A 17,055-nucleotide genomic window follows, 5' to 3' on the forward strand; every position below is an offset into this window, starting at 1 on the left:
ATGATCAAAGATACTCAACAAACTTAACAAGAATAAGTAAAAACTCAACAAAAAATCAAAATGATAAAACATGACAAAAAATGAACCAAATAGTTAAAGAGATGAAGACAAATTATTATTATAATTGACAAAATTAACAAAAAAGTAATCAACAAAAAGGACAAATGGTAAATGACCAAAAATTGAAGAAAAAAGAGCCAATGAGCTGAACAGAAATGAAGAGAATTGTCAACAAAGTAAACTAGAATGAGCAGAATAAACAATGGAATGGACAAAAATGAAGAGAACACCAACTAAAATGAATATAATAATAAATAAATTGAATATAAGTTAATAAAATATTTCAAAAACTGAACAGAATAATCGCCAAAATGATGAAAAAAAAAAAAAAAGCATAGTTTAATGGTTTTTAGACAACAACACAAACATTAAATTGTCTTATTTTAAGGAGGATAGTGAAAGTGTAAGGAGTTGGAGGTTTCAGGGCTGACTCACCGACGCTCACTCACTCACATTTATAATAACCACAACAATTACATGATGAAGTGTGACTAATACAGGATGCTTGCTGCAGGATGGCACAAAGTAATTTCAGCTGCAGCTATGAATGTGTCTCAAGTCATTTATTTAACTTTTTTTTTTTTTTTTAAAAACACATTGCAGCAATTAGACAAGCTGTATGTTTATTACTAATGACCCATGTGGGTCCCACAGTTGGATGGTTATGATAATAACATTACAACTGAATGAAACTGAGAATGTGGTCTAACCATTTGCTGGCCTATCTGAAGTGTTATTGGAAAACTGTCAGACATGTTCTAATATTACTTTTATCAAATGATGACACTGAGGACGTCACATGTTGTTTTTTTTTGTTTAGTGCCATTATTCAATCAGTACTGAGAAAAGTATCCAGTGAAGAAAACACTGAAAACATTCCACCACTAATACAGCCCATGTTCCACAGAAGGAGTTAATACAATGCCAGTCTAGAATGAGGAAAAGGAGAACAATCACACTTCTCCAGGGACCAGGTATTGGCGTCATCCCTCCTATTCTGAGCTGCATTTGCGGGGCAGTGGCAGACTGAGCTGCCGTATCCGTGACGATGGGCCGGCAGAGCGTGCCGCCCGGCTCACCGTGTACGGGTCGTACCCTTCGTACAGAGCCTTCCTCTCTTTGGGACTGGACAGCTCCAGGACTCTCTGGCTGGCTACGGCGCTTCTGGCTGATCTGGACACGGGCCAGGACACTGTACGCTCACCTTCATACTTGGGGTGTTCATGTTTTGGGGCTGGGGAGATTAGAGGAGCAGAAGGAAAAAGGTGATGCTGATGGGTGTAAGATTCAGATGGATATAATGACTGAAATAAAATAACATATTCATTAGTGTATATTCACACAAATATGAGAGCTGTTTTAATTACATACAATGATATTTTTGCTCACATATATATTTCTTCAATTATCATATTGATATTATATTGTCTAGTACGTATTGTAAAAAATGCTGTTCTAATTGTGTGTCTTAATAGATTGTTTTAATATGTATATTATATATATATTCAGAGCTATATATGTTTTTATATAGAACTTTGTATATGTACACTAGCAGTCAAACTTTTGGACACACCTTCTCATTTATCCTATAATACATGAGTTTTGAAGCCCTCTACATGACCAGTGTGATATTTTTTTTCCTGAAAAACCTGATGTATACAATTAGATACATGCAATACATGGATAATCCACCAGGGGGGAGGAATTCATTCATCAGAGGCCTTTCCAGTGACACTACAAGACTGCCATTAATGAGGAAGGAGGCAGAACTTTGTCAATTTTAAAAAGGAATTACCAATTTGTTAGACATGTTTGTGTTATATTATGTTTTTGTTTGTTCAAAAATAATAATATTTGAGTTTTGAGACCCAATGAATCAAATATAATACAAAATTGAAACTCATACATGGAAATTGATACTTGAAAATGTTTTTTTGTTGTTCAGAAGGACCAATAGAGGCTCCAGTTTCAAAGAACTGGATTTTTCTGTCAATGAATTTATGCAGTGTTTTTCAACCTTGGGGTCGCGACCTGGCTTTCCTGGCTTTACCTGGTTTCTAGTTACCTGGCTTTCAAATGGGGTCGCCTGAAATTTCTAGTAATTGATAAGAATAAAAAAAACACAAAAACAAACAAACAAACAAAAAAATTAATAAAACATATATGGTGAGTTGACAGAGACAATCACAATACATAAAAGACATGACAAAGTGTGAAGCTGAAACTGAAGCACTGTGGTTCTGTTTATCTTTCAAATGTTCATTGTGGTCAGTTTCAGATGCTGCAGCTCTTTCATAATTCATAGTTTGAGTTCTTGTTTGTTCAGTATTAATTGTCCTTGTAAATCCCAGCTGGACTGACTGGACATATTCTGACCAAGGAAAGTAAAATTCTCCCTTTGTGCAGTAATCTACACCTGGATTTACTGCCTCTGTCCATAATAATATACATTATATAGACTAAATATCGTCCAAAATTACCATTTATTTGCAACATAGTATAGCAAACTATTACCAGATCAAAACCAAATTAATCTGAGCAAAAAACTGTCTCTGTTTTGAATGTCTGGGGTCACCAAAAATTTGTCATGTTAAAATGGGGTTACGAGCCAAAAAAGGTTGGAAACCACTGAATTAATGGTTCAGGCTTTACAGGGTTAAATGACATGAGACAGACCACAGATGGCCAACAAGTGCTCAGCTTCACTGGGAACTCCTTCAACACTGTTGGAAAACAGATCAGGTGACTACTTATGAAGATCATCGAGAGAATGCCAAGAATATGGAAATATGCAAAGCAGTAATCAAAGCAAAATGTGTCTATTTTGAAGAATCTAAATTACACTATATTTCCAAAAGTCTTGTCTCCCTCATCCCAATAATCAGACTCAGCTGTTCCAGTCCCTTCCATGTCCACAGGTGTATTAAATCCAGCCCTAGGCATGCAGACTGCTTTTACAAACATTTGGGACAGAATGGGTCTCTCTCAGGAGCTCAGTGAATTCCAGCGTGGAACTGTGATAGGATGCCACCTGTGACACAAATCCAGTGGTGACATTTCCTGGCTCCTAAATATTCCACAGTCAGCTGTCAGATGGATTATAAGAAAGTGGAAGTGTTTGGGAACGACGGCAACTCAGCCACGCAGTGGTAGGCCACGGAAACTGACGGAGCGGGGTCAGCGGATGCTGAGGCGCAGAGTGTGAAGAGGTGGACGACTGTCTGCAGAGTCAATGGTACAGACCTCCAAACTTCATGTGTCCTTCAGATTAGCTCCAGAACAGTGCGCACAGAGCTTCATGGAATGGGTTTCCGTGGCCGAGCAGCTGCATCCAAGCCATACATCAGCAAGTGCAATGCACAGCGGTGGATGCAGTGGTGTAAAGCACACCGCCACTGGACACTAGAGCAGGGGAGGAGCCTTCTCTGGACTGACCAATCGCGCTTCTCCATCTGGCGATCTGATGGATGGGTCTGGGTTTGGCGGTCCCCAGGAGAACGATACTTGTGGGAGCGCATTGTGCCAAGTGTAAAGTTTGGTGGAGGGGGGATTATGGTGTGGGGTTGTTTTTCAGGAGCTGGGCTGGGCCCCTTAGTTCCAGTGAAAGGAACTGGGAATGCTTCAGCAGAACAAGACATTTGGGACAATTCCATGCTCCCAACTTGCAACATGCAACAGGTGGCATGAGACAGTGTATACTATTACTTTAGTAGGAAACATGGTACTGCAATGAAAACTTATTTGTTTGGATTTATCCCAAAACTAAGTTGCATTTCACTGTCACCAATGGCACATCTTGTCACTTGTCTGTTTGTTCACTAGTAGAAGTTACTAAAGTAAACCCACGACTACTGAGATAGCTGTAGGTCATAACTCACATTATGCATCATTATAAGCCATTCATAATACTAGCAGCATTATACCCGTGGTGCCATTGTACGATAGCATGATAAGCTAAAATCTCCCAGCATACCTCACAACATTTGAATACGGACATAAAATTGTGCCTAGTAGATAGTCAGGTAATGTCGCTATTCATTTGGCAAGTTTGGCAGCGATCGGGCCTGTGAAGGCTGAGGAAAGCCCTTACAAACGCCCTCCTGTGGTGCAACATCGGGACATCGATTGGACGGACGGACACAGAACGTGCATTATATAGTAGGATTACAATGATGCATTAAATATGATCATAGTTGATGTGACAGGTCTGAGGAGATCAGGTTCAGATTATCGTAGTTGGATCACATCACATCCTCTTATTAGCATACAATGACATCAGACTAATTTGAATTAGGTCACAATCACAAATGTAATTTTTATGATCCAAAGAGAGATGCTGCTTATAATTTCAACTTCTTACAGGACTTTTTCATGCAGCTCTTTCACAGGCTGGATTTCTTTAATGTCATATAAACAGCCTCATAACTTATTTCAAGATGCATGCACCCAAACAGAAAGTGAAGATCAAGTTTTATTGCAGTGCCATCCCTTATCTAAAGTACTAATAAAATAAACAAAATAAATATAATAATAATAATAAAACAATAATAGTATTTACGGTTTTAGGTCCTGTTTGAGGTATTTTGCTGTCATCTATTATATTTGAGTTCGTTTTTCCTTTCCCACAATGGATGAAGCAAACTGACTCTATTGAAAGACATTGTATTTGGGGGTAAGAGATGCAGTTATTTATAATCTGCAGCTTCACCACTAGATGTCACTAAATATCATATACTGAACCTTTGAGTAAATGTTCATTAATGTAGAGTTGTAGTGATGACCAACTAAAAGGAGACCAAGTTATAACCAAGACCAGACCAGAAACACAGCCAGAACATTATGGTAACCAAGTTTTACAAACCGTTACGAACAAATAGGACTGGAATGTAATGATCTGGACAAACTGCAATAATAACCTTCTATAAAGTGGTTAAACCTCCACTAGAGGCTGAGCTGTTGTTCTCACAGATTAAACCTTTGTGGCTTAGGGTGACACATTCTAATACTGATCATTTGGCTGATATTTGCTCCAGACAGACATGATCTGAACAGAGATGTCGGGTTGGCAAAATGTTGTTGTCATTTAAAGAAAGAAGTTCTGCATTGCATCACAGTGAGAAAGAAGTGAGTACGAAATAAGTCAGACATTTGTGGTCTTGGTTGGTAATACAAGTCCTTCATGTCTGAGACAAAAATAAGTGAACGAACTTTGTAAAGGAAATACAATGTTCTATGACAGAGACTCCCTCTCACCTAATTCAAATACTGGTGGATGCCTAGAAAGGTTCCAGTAACAAAAACATCACTGGTAAAATTTATACAGCTTTGAATTCAAAAGACAATGTGATATATCTTCACGCAAAAAATCAGTGGGAGAGGGACCTGCAAGAGGAAACACCAAATGAGATCTGGTCAGAGGGATGGAAATCTCCAAACTGTACTACAAACTCATTATCATGGAGGGATTTTTGTTGGAAATGTCTGGCCCATTTCTTTATTATACCTGTACAAAAATCACATTTTTCTGGAGTTCATTTTTCCTGCTGGAGGGAGTGTGGTTCACTGGATGCAGATCAAGCACACGTATTCTGCTCCTGTCCTGGTGTTGGTGGTTTTTGGGGAGAGATGATTAAATTGATGTATTCAGTTTTTGGTGTTATTTTGATATGCCATTGGCTACTTTGTTTTTTAGCATTCCCCAGAGGAATTCTGTTAAAGTGACATATATCTGTTTAGAACACTGCTTGCCGCAGGAAAAAAAGCCATCACCAAATATTGGCTTAAAAAGGATCCTCCTTCAATCTCCTTGGTGATAAAAACTGTCAACCAAATCCATTTAATGGAAATGATGACATACAATCTCCGCCAACAACAGCACAAGGGTGTAAAGTACGGGAAAAAATGGGACTTTTTCCATTCAATCTGTGGACAGTAAACAGTCTGTAAATGTCTGAATGGACCTGTGACCATTTGTGTTTGTTTTGTGCCTTATATTAAAACAATAAAAAATAAAGCACACAAATAAGTGAGCGAGTACCAAGGAAATGTAGCTGAAGTGTAATGAAGTAAAGATATAAAGCAGCATAAAATGGAAATAAAGTAAAGAACAGGGATATTAAAAATGTGTTCCAGTGCAGCACATTCCATGACTGTCCATTTCATAGCACAATGGCACGACTTACTGGCAAGTAATTCTATGTGTGCTGATGCTTTACAGGGCATGTGGCTCACGGGTACAGGTTTAGGTCTGTGGCCAGGACCCCTCTGGACTGGCCTTTTCTTCGGCTGGGCAAGCTGACAAATCCGTGAAGAGGCGACTGCTGTCTGCGTCCCTCTGTTCAACTATAATGACATTTCAGATCAAAGAAACAGCTTTACACTCAAAAAGCTGTGTCAAATAATGATCTGTTTAGTAGAAAATGTAGCATTCACATACGAGGGTTGTTCAATAAGTTCATGGCCTCACCCAGAAATACTGGTTGTTATAATACAGGATGTTACATTCTTTCGTGATGGGATAGTGATGCTTGAACATCGATGGACCAAGTGCATTGCTGTAAATGGAGATTATGTTGAAAAATAAAATATAAATGATCAGTCTGTGTTGTTCTGTTCTGGGTGAGGCCATGAACTTATTGAACGGCCCTCGTACTTTAGATAACTGCACCAGGAAGTTTGATCTTGATCTAAAGCTTTTTAGTCATCATGTGCATCAGAACAGCTGGTCCAGACTGAAATATCTCTATAACTATTAGACAGATTTGCATAAACTTCAGTTAGTACAGTTGTTCAGAATCCTCAGCTGGTTTTTCAAAATGATCTCAATTTCATTAAGATTCAGCAACTGCTGCCATATAACGCAACCGGTTCGAACTAGAAAAGCACTCGGAGAGCGCCAACCTCTGCCAAGGCAGATCAGTGCCCCCCCCACCCGATTACCACCAAAACTTAATCATTTGTTCCTTGTGCCAGTATCAACACTTCCTGAAATTTTCATCCAAATCTGTCCATAACTTTTTGAGTTATCTTGCACACGGACAGGCAGACAGACAGACAAACCAACGCCGGCAAAAACATAACTTCCTTGGCGGAGGTAATAAAAAAATGGACTTCAAAAATGCATCTCTATTTTGACAACTATATCTACTACGTTTTGGGCAACATATCCACTATTCTAGAACATTCAGCAGTAAAGAGATAACAACAAATTCAGTTTCCTTCCCTGGAAGAAGCAAACAGATGGAACAGGCATTTTCAGAAAACTTCATCAAGCAAGAAACCCTCACACAGATTGGTTGAAACTGTTACTGTTACAACCAAGTGATTTTATGACATCCAACCCATTTTCTCAGACTTCTCTCATAATGTTTTCACATGTGCTACTAAAATAAGTTGTCCAGACCTGTTGTAGAAATGATTCACACACAGCATGTCTTTTAGGAAACCTTAGTCTGAAAGAGATCTTCTGCTCCTTCTATTGCTACTTGAAATTACCACATTAAACTGTTGACACACTGACTGAGCCTAATAAAGTCTTGAGTCTTTTAAATCCATTAAAGTTTCAGTCAATTCTTATGTTAAAGCATCATGAAATAACAGATGTTAGCTCAATTATTATTATTTTTAGAGTGGTATCCCGTTGAAAATCAGTAGGAAACTGTTTGTGATTTTGTTGCTACTTGGTCAAAATATCCTATTGCAGAATTTTTGACAATTTTAATCTGTGAATTACATCTGCTTCCTCAAAGTTATAGGATGAATTATGTGCCAAAATATTTATGGAAAAGGATAAGAACCAGAAGAAAAAAAACATGCTTGTTATCAATGTGTCTACTTATGCATCTACATAGTACACATGTAATTGATTGACAGTACATAGATAGATAGATAGATAGATAGATAGATAGATAGATAGATAGATAGATAGATGAACCTTAATGTATTGTCCTTCTTCTGTTAATGTGTAACTTTAAAATATATTCTTAGAAGTACAGTATGTAATTCAGCTATGCAACATTTTTAAGGCTATTGCCAACGTGGAATGTGCAAAACCACTTTTACTGTAAGCAAGTTACAAAGGTCCTAGAAAAGCCATGTTTGTGGAACATTTGGAAAGATACCCTTTACATCAGCTTCCTAAACAGCAGGAAACAGGGTGTGACTCACTGGGGCCAGAAGTGGGCGGTCCGGCTGCCAGGCGGCTACAGGGGCCCGGGGTCGAGCCAGACGACACAGCCGCTCAGATGGAACAGCTCGGAGAGCCCGTTCACTCACCTCCCATATGGGAGATAGACTGGGGTAAAAACACAGGCAAAACATGAGGGAGAAAAGAAAAGAGAAGGGAAATGAGAGCTGTTTGAATCCCCGTTAACTGGTTCGAAAGTAGAAAATAGAGAGAAAGAGGAAGAGGAAAGAGGAAGGAAGTGGGTACAATGTCACATAAGATGAAATAATGTAATAAATGAAGAGAGGAAGTGAGTGAAGAAAGATCTTACCAAAGGTACACCATGGATGTTTTTGTACAATGGCATTATTTATTCATGTATTTCCTTCTTTAGATTGTGAACCTCATAGCATGTTCAGTGTTGTGAAGACTTAAACTACATGTAGTTCAACCACATTTTGCTGTAACTTGCTGGTAGTTAAACTACATTCATATTTTGTGTCGCGTCAAGTAGTTCATGTACTTTTTGGGTAATTTTTTGTAGTTTAACTACTCAATTTGCAAACTTTCATTTTGGGCAACCACATAAAATTTAGGGTTTTTTTTTTTTAAGATTATTTTTTGTGATATAAATAGTATTTTACCATTGAACCCAAGACAGTCCCTTTTTCTTTCTTCCTGAATTGCTTTGAAGGCATAATCATGTCATGACATCACAGCCAACGCTGCCTCTGATTGGTTTGCCCTGGCAGCACTTGAACACTTCGCAGATGTGCGATCATTACTAAGGTCGTGTGGTCGTCACCACCATGGACAACGCTCCCACCAGCTCCACCCCTGATAACGATGTGCTGCCCCAACCATGACCATAACTTATTTGGTTTCATATACACCACATTCTGAATTTAACCCTGAAAATACAAAGTAGTTGCTAAAACCACTTTTTCTAGCCATAGTTTTACAAACTACTTTTCTCCAGGGGTAGAAATGTTGGTTGTTTGAACCAGTGTTTCCCAACCTTTTTTGAGCCACGGCACATATTTTACATTAGAAAAATCACAAGGCACACCACCAAACAAAAATGTGACAAAAAGTATATTTACTGAAATATAATTCAAATCTAGTCTCAATTTACTTCCTGAGTGTGAAACCTGGGCCTGTTTAGTTGAACACAAAGCTGATATTCTTGCAGGAATTGAAGAACGACACACATGAATCTTCCTCAACAGTTCTGAGTCTCTCTTTTTTGGGGGTTGAGCACATCGGGGGTGCACGGGTGACATTGTTGCGGGGCGTTTGGAACAAGAAAGCTGAGAGGGGTGTGTCAGCGACCCCTTGGACAGGACCCCGGATTGAGGTCCGTTGTACAATAGTATGGGAGGCATGTCTCCCCTCACCTCAACCTGATACCCAGGGTTCGCGGGTAACTCACTAATCTGCACATCACTCGTGAGGGGGGCTTTATCAACAGAATGCAGCGCATCAGGGCCGGTTCACTTTCACTTTTGTTTGCAAAAGGGAAACAGACGACTGTTGCAGAGTGGATTATTGGCATGTGCTGTCATATGTATCTATATCATGTTGCTTGCTTACAGTACCAATCAGGTGAAATTGGATAATTTTCCACGGGACACCTGATGATTTCTCCCGGTGCACTTATGTGCCGCAGCACACTGGTTGGGAAACACTGGTTTGAATTACTGCCATGATGAACTACTTGTCGCTTAACATGCTGTACTTGCAAACTAGCTTCCCCAACACTAATGTAACCGGTGGTATCGGACTCTGCGTTGTGTTCTTTTTTTCTTTTAATGATGAGACCCGCACGTGTGTGTCTTTGGAGGCAGTCTCCGTTTACTGATCTGACGAAATGATAAAACATAAAGACCTCCGGTCAGTACCCCACGTAAAGCGCACTCCTGCACAAACCAAATAATAAAGAAATATGTTTAAATACATTATAAGTGCCTAATACAGCCTAAACTAGTTGGTTCATGTAAAAAAAATTAAATTAACAGAAGTTAAACCAAAAATTTTCACAAACTACACGGCTGCTTACCTCTCCCACAGAAAACCGGAACAAAAGGGAGGAGGCAAAGGCGCGAAAACATAGAGCGCAGCGTCACACTGTAAACCGTTCGATGGGGAACAGACCAAAACAAAAAGTTCCACACACACTGATCCGGAGGCCCACAATGTCAGGTACTAAACCAAAAGAAATTAAAATAAAATGAACAGATTTTGTGTAATTATAACAATAAACAATATAATATACATACCCACATTGCTGCTAAATAGTTGACCCTGTTACACTAAGCATAACTGCCTAAGTCATATTTTTGGCCAAAATATGGTATCTGCATAAAATGAAACTGCAGTGTTAGGAGAGTAAAGTTATGCATAGGGATGGGAATCGAGAACCGGTTCTTTTTGAGAACCGATTCCCAGTAGCTCGATTCCTTGGAATCGTTTGCCTTCCTGCTTACCGATTCTGCTTATCGATTCCGCCTTCATTGTGCATGCGCGATGACGTCACATGTACGCTGCATTGTTTTGGTCAGAACGTGGCCAACATGGCGTTGAGGCAGAAACAGTCTAAACAGACCACACCAGGTCCAAACAGACCACACCAGGTCCAAACAGACCACACCAGGTCCACTCACTTGGAACACTGTCAAAGCTTCCATGTCTTCAAAAGGGTGGAATCCCTCCAGTATCCTCAAACATTTGTCCACAGCATGTGAATCATTTACAGAAATGTCACGTATTTGATTCTCTACTTAGCGCCGCTTGTGAATGTAGCGGTAGAGTGAACGCTGGGCCGATTCCGGTGCGGGCAACAAACATCGTAACTCCTCAAATACAAGTTTCTGAAGGTAAGAAGGGAAAGGAAATGAGGTGCACAACAACGGGAGACAAGCTGAGCCGAGTCGAACCGGTTCCACATAGTAGAAATGCAGCAATAGAGGAATTGGTAAAGAGTCTGTAGTTTCACTTTCACTGTACCCCCCCCGAACTGGCCCGGCGTCATCTGTTCTTATTATTTGTTCATACTGTATATGTTCTATTTTCTGTGCAGATGGAAATATAAAAGACAGTTAATAAAAACACACCTGTTTGTGCTCTTTTATTCCCTCACCCAATGAGAATCGATAAGAGAATCAATAAGGAATCGGATCGATAAGCAACATCGATAATGGAATCGGAATTGTTAAATTCTTAACGATTCCCATCCCTAGTTATGCAGATATTATAATTTGACCAAAAATATGACTTAGGCAGTTATGCTGAGGCTAACGACATGAGTGATTCCTGTATAATATTTTATGTGTCAGCTGACAGGATGTTTTGTTGTTGCTTTAACTCTACTTGCAGACAAATAGTGTGTAGAGAAATGAACAAAAGTGGCTGTACCATACTCTGAGGACACGAGCAGCGATATCACTCATGGCATATGAGGGGTCAAATATTTCATCAGACATTTGAAGTGAGATTCTACAATTACCTTTAAGTATAATTCAACATAAGTGGTCTGGACATAGTCTGGACTTGATTATGGGTGTTTCATGTGTGCAAGGTCAGGGGATTAAATATGTGATTGGAAGCTTTAATCGGAGGCTCGACACAGGAACGACACGGCGGCTTCTCTTATTGGGATATTATGGCTTAAGTTTTCCACAGCGCCATGAAACAGTCACCTACCTTTACATCTGATCTGTGGATTTGACAGGAGAGAGCCTCAGAAACAGTGTGAATTTTCAGATTCTGAAAACCTTTAGGAAAAACAGTATATGTATGCAACAAACATTTTTGTTTATTATAGGACCTACTGAAAACAAGACTCCAAAATGTCAAGTAAATACGTTTTTTAGGACATTTTCTTACAGTAATGACAGCTGTTGAATGACTAAAGAGCACTGTAGTATTGAGTATCAAATCTCAAATTATGCAAACATAACATGGTCATATTCATGTTTAAAGGGACTATGGAGCGGTCTGTACATAAGTGCATGTAAATTCTTGTCTTCACCAAAGTGAAACTTGGTGAGTATAAATGGGCAGGATTCCTCTTGTATTTTATTCCTAAGTTGATTGTTTAATCATCAAGACTTTATGACGTTATAACGATGTTTTGTTTTTGTTTTTTTTTTAAATCTGTATTGGACCATGGATGCATACTTTATATAAATATACCTATCCATTCTCCTCACTTGTCGCACAGTGTTTATCACTGGGCTCTGAGATTCATTACAAACTGTGCTTCTCTCACTCACAACTGTGTCTCTACAGAAAGGTAAACTGTCGTCCTTATCTGCTCATCGGCTCAGTCACTGGTATATTTGAATTTACAAAACAATTTTGGGGGAAACTTCCTTCTTATTTATGTTCACTGTTAACCTGGAGTCATGTTACAATCACTGAATGAACACTTTGAAACCATTTGTTCCACAGATAAGGACTGAGTGAGGAAATAAATCTTTTAGGTTTTCAGTTCCTGATGCATGGAACAAGGTTCAGTCTGAGCTCCATCTACCATCACTGACTGATTTTAAAGAGAGTTAAAACTGTAGAATCAAGGCTGTTGGCCTGAAAATGATTTTTCTGTGTTTGCAAATGCTTGTACTATTGTAAAACTGTAATTCTGTAACTGTATTGCTGCCATCGTGGCCAGGTCTCCCTTGAACAAGAGATCCCCCACCTCAGTGGGACCAACAAGGTTTAATGAAGGTTAAATAATAACAAAAAAAAAAAAAAATCCATGATCTTTTTGCATCCACATCCTCTCTTGTCCAGGAAATTCATGTGTCTTTAAAAATAATGATATTAGGAGCTATGCAGAAAAAACAAATGCAGATTTTTCAGAAATTAGACAAGAACTGAAGACACCCAAAATACTTATGCATTTAAAGTTAAACTTTTATATTTACGTGACTTGAGTGTAGAATTTTTTATTTCTGCTCAGCTCCAACCAACGAGGCGTTAGCTCTATGATGAGAACAGAAAAGGAATTTTGTTCATATTATAATAATAATAATAATAATAATAATAATAATAATAATAATAATAATAATAACAATACTACCACTACTACTACTACTACTACTACTACTACTACTACTACTAATAATAATAAAATATAAATCATGAGTACACAGGAGAAAAGCCAAAACAAGTGGCAGATGTACCAATTTTGGTGGTGAATCCATTTTTTTCTGGTGGCAGTTTATCCAGCCAGTAAACCGAACGACTGAAAATGGAGAAGAAGTTTCATCAGAAAAATACAGAATAAAACTAGAAGCACTCGGAGAGCACAGACCTCCGCCAAGGCAGATCAGTGCCCCCCCACCCACCCACCCCCGATCACCACCAAAATGTAATCATTTGTTCCTTGTGCCAGTATCAACATTTCCTGAAATTTTCATACAAATCCGTCCATAACTTTTTGAGTTATCTTGCACACAGACAGACGGACGGATAGACGGACGGACAGACAGACAGACAGACAAATCAACACCGACAAAAACATAACCTCCTTGGCAGAGGTAATAAAGATGTGGATTAGAGTCAGACGTACCGGTCCGGATGTCTGAGTGGGTTGGGTTTGGGCTGAGCGAGCTGCTGGATCCGAGTTGCCATGGGAAAACCTCCTCCTGATAGAGTATGTTCACAGCTGTCAAATTATAAAGACTTGTTAAGATGATGACAACCTGCAGCTGATCTAAATGTTTTATTTGCAGACATCCAATAGAAAACAAAGCTCACTAATAGATTTTAATCAGTATTGTTATCACAGAATTTTCATCACTTGTCATAAAAATGGCTGCCATGGCTGAGTTTTGATGTGTTATAACTATTTTTTTTTCTTCATGTCCCTTCCCAGGCTTTGTATATTTTATTTGAGGAGACGATTTCATTTTTGTCAGAAAATCATACAAGTTTATTTTATTTCTTTGTACAAATTTATACTTTATCACAAATTGTTTTTTTTTTTTTTTAGGAGATAGATAAGTATATTTTTTATTAAAGGGGTACATTTATTTTTTAGATACTTCTTTTTAAATAAATCACAGTCTCTGTTTTTTCTTATACTGGATCATTTTTTGGGCTGTTACCCCTCTGGACCACCGTAGTTTTGGCATTTGGTCACACAATCTTTTGCCAAATAAAAATGAGTAGTTTCATTTTTCAGTCTGTTGACATTTTGTAACAGTTTACATGTACTGGATTGAGTTAAAAAATACTGTTATGTGTCACAAAAGTACTGCACAGAATATTTCACCAGACTTCTATTCAGTAGTGGAAGAAGTGCTCAGATCCTTTACCTAAAAAAATTACTATTCTAAAACTTCAGGTTAAGTGTGATGTGCAAAATGTAAAATGTTTTACAATTATATATGATGTTTTTATATTAATATCACTGCTTATCTGCTTTTAAAGAATTTATTTAGCTAATGAAGAAAAAAAATTGTTCATTTTGTCACAAACATTGCATATACAGGCTTTAACTGGACAGGCATGGATGAAAAAGTGCATTCTGAAATGTGCATAATGCTGCCAGACAAATATAATGGCGTAATAAGTACAATATTCGACTGAAATAGAGTTATCTTTCAAATACAAGCAGGAGCAGCTCATATGTAAAGTAATTACTGTACATTGGACCACAGGGTATATAACAACATCCTATTATCAACAACAGTCAGCAAATATAGTCTCATATATGACCGAGTCAAACGTTCAATACACTCATGACAGACTGATTAAATGAAACTTACCTCAAAGCTGAAAGGTTTGACCGTCCAGGAGTATTTCCCCTCTGTCCTGTGACACCGTTACCTGCCTGTTACTAGGGGATCAGGTGACAAAAGATCGTCTGTGTTCAAGGAAAGTCGAGATGTCCAACTAGGCTTTAACTAATGTGTCTACTGACCTCACACAGTTACAGTGGCTTGGGTACTACAGAGGACGAAATGCTGAATTTACAGCCAGAAAGTTAATAAAAATGGAGTTACTTACAACTGCAATTCCAGAAATTATGAAGATCTTGAATATCTCCTCCTCCTCCTCCCTCCTCCTCCTCCCTCCTCCTCCTCCTCCTCCTCCTCCTCCTCCTCCTCCTCCTCCTCCTCCTCCTCCTCCTCCTCCTCCTCCTCCTCCTCCTCCTCCTCCTCCTCCTCCTCCTCCTCCTCCTCCTCCTCCTCCTCCTCCTCATCATCGTCGTCATCATCATCATCATCATCATCATCGTCCTGGGTTAGGGTTAGGGTTAGGGTTAGAGGTTAGGGTTAGGGTTAGGGTTAGGGTTAGCACTTAGTTACTGTGCAGCACTACAGTAAAATCTGACATGAGTTTGAAATGGAAACCACTGCTTGGGCTCAGGAACAGAAAATCTAGAAATCCCCTGTTTGTGAACCAAGGTTATTATCGTTAACGAAAACTAACGAAATGACGAAAACTAGAATTGTAAAAACATTTTTGTTAACTGAAATAAATAAAAACTATGATTAAAAGAAAAAAAAACAATAACTAACTGAAACTGTATTGTGTGTTTACAAAACTAACTAAAACATATAAAAATTCTGGATAAAATTCCTTTCGTTGTCGTCTTTGTCAATGTTGAATTGATACAAAATGGATTTCTTTGTCTCTCTCAGTTTTCTGTGCTGTCTCCATACGACACTTTTTGGTCCGTCATTTGTGTTCACTTGTGGTTTCCAGTCGTCTTCTGGTCCCCACTCTACCTGGAAACATGGAGACTAAAGCAGCAGAGTCCTGTCTGGGATTTATTTGAATTTGACGGTGAAGAAGATAAAAGATATAAAGAAACTAAAACTAAACTAAAACTAAGCATTTAGAAAATAACGAAAACTAATACAAAAATAGCAAACCTGCTCTAAAAACTAATTAAAACTAACTGAATTAGAGAAAAAAAAGTCTAAACTAAATAAAACTAAACTATAATGACAAATCCAAAAGTATTATAACCTTGTTGTGAAAACAGTTAGTTAGTTAGTTAGTTAGTTAGTTAGTTAGTTGGACAGACAGACAGACAGACAGACAGACAGACAGACAGACAGACAGACAGACAGACAGACAGACAGATAGATAGATAGATAGATAGATAGATAGATAGATAGATAGATAGATAGATAGATAGATAGATAGATAGATAGATAGATTTTTTTTCCCTGAAAAACCTGACGTATACAATTAGATACATGCAATACACAGATAATCCACCAGGGGGATGAATTCATTCATCAGAGGCCTTTCCAGTGACACTACAAGACTGTCATTAATGAGGAAGGAGGAAAAACTTTGCCAATTTTGAAAAGGAATTACCAGTTTGTTAGACGTGGTTGTGTTATATTTTGTTTGTTCAAAAATAATAATATTTCAGCATTGAGACCCGATGTATTAAATATGATACAAAATTGAAACTCATACATGGAAACTGAGACTTGAAAATGTTTTTTTTGGGGTTGTTCAAAAGGACCAATAGAGGCTCCAGTTTCAAAGAACTGGAATTTTCTGTCAGTGAATTAATGGTTCAGGCTTTACAGGGTTAAATGACATGAGATGGACCACAGATGGCCAACAAGTGCTCAGCTTCACTGGGAACTCCTTCAGCACTGTTGGAAAACAGATCAGGTGACTACTTAAAAAGCTCATCGAGAGAATGCCAAGAATATGCAAATATGCAAAGATAGATACATCTCATGGGGAAATGTACAGGTTTAGTATCCACAAACTTAAAAACACAATAGTAAAAACAACAAGAGTAAAAACACTTTAAATTTCCACAAGAACTCAGTGCAAGAGAGTGTTTA

The 17,055-nt window shown here is 38.3% G+C and overlaps 1 protein-coding gene across 1 annotated transcript; it reads right to left on the reverse strand.

Annotated features, from left to right (window-relative positions):
• Positions 1–891: 891 nt before the first annotated feature.
• On the reverse strand, positions 892–13,892 carry spmap2 (sperm microtubule associated protein 2). Its single transcript, XM_030125986.1, has 6 exons — positions 13,800–13,892; positions 13,411–13,472; positions 13,158–13,210; positions 8,227–8,412; positions 6,243–6,402; positions 892–1,294 (listed from the first exon to the last, which is right to left on the reverse strand). The coding sequence occupies exons 1-6, from the start codon at positions 13,859–13,861 to the stop codon at positions 1,053–1,055; spliced, it is 765 nt and encodes a 254-aa protein (XP_029981846.1). The 5' UTR covers positions 13,862–13,892; the 3' UTR covers positions 892–1,052.
• Between the last annotated feature and the right edge of the window lie 3,163 nt (positions 13,893–17,055).

The sequence above is a fragment of the Sphaeramia orbicularis genome, chromosome 22, assembly GCF_902148855.1.
Source record: "Sphaeramia orbicularis chromosome 22, fSphaOr1.1, whole genome shotgun sequence".
Taxonomy (NCBI): domain Eukaryota; kingdom Metazoa; phylum Chordata; class Actinopteri; order Kurtiformes; family Apogonidae; genus Sphaeramia; species Sphaeramia orbicularis.

Bases quoted from the DNA above. Each gene is read 5' to 3' on its own strand.
- spmap2 (XM_030125986.1), bottom strand. From the start codon at position 13,861: ATGGCAACTCGGATCCAGCAGCTCGCTCAGCCCAAACCCAACCCACTC. The intron at 13,211-13,410 runs GTACATCTGCCA...TTCTCATCATAG, and splicing joins TGGATTCACCACCAAAATTG to AGCTAACGCCTCGTTGGTTG. The intron at 1,295-6,242 runs GTAAGTCGTGCC...TAATCTCCCCAG, and splicing joins ACACATAGAATTACTTGCCA to CCCCAAAACATGAACACCCC.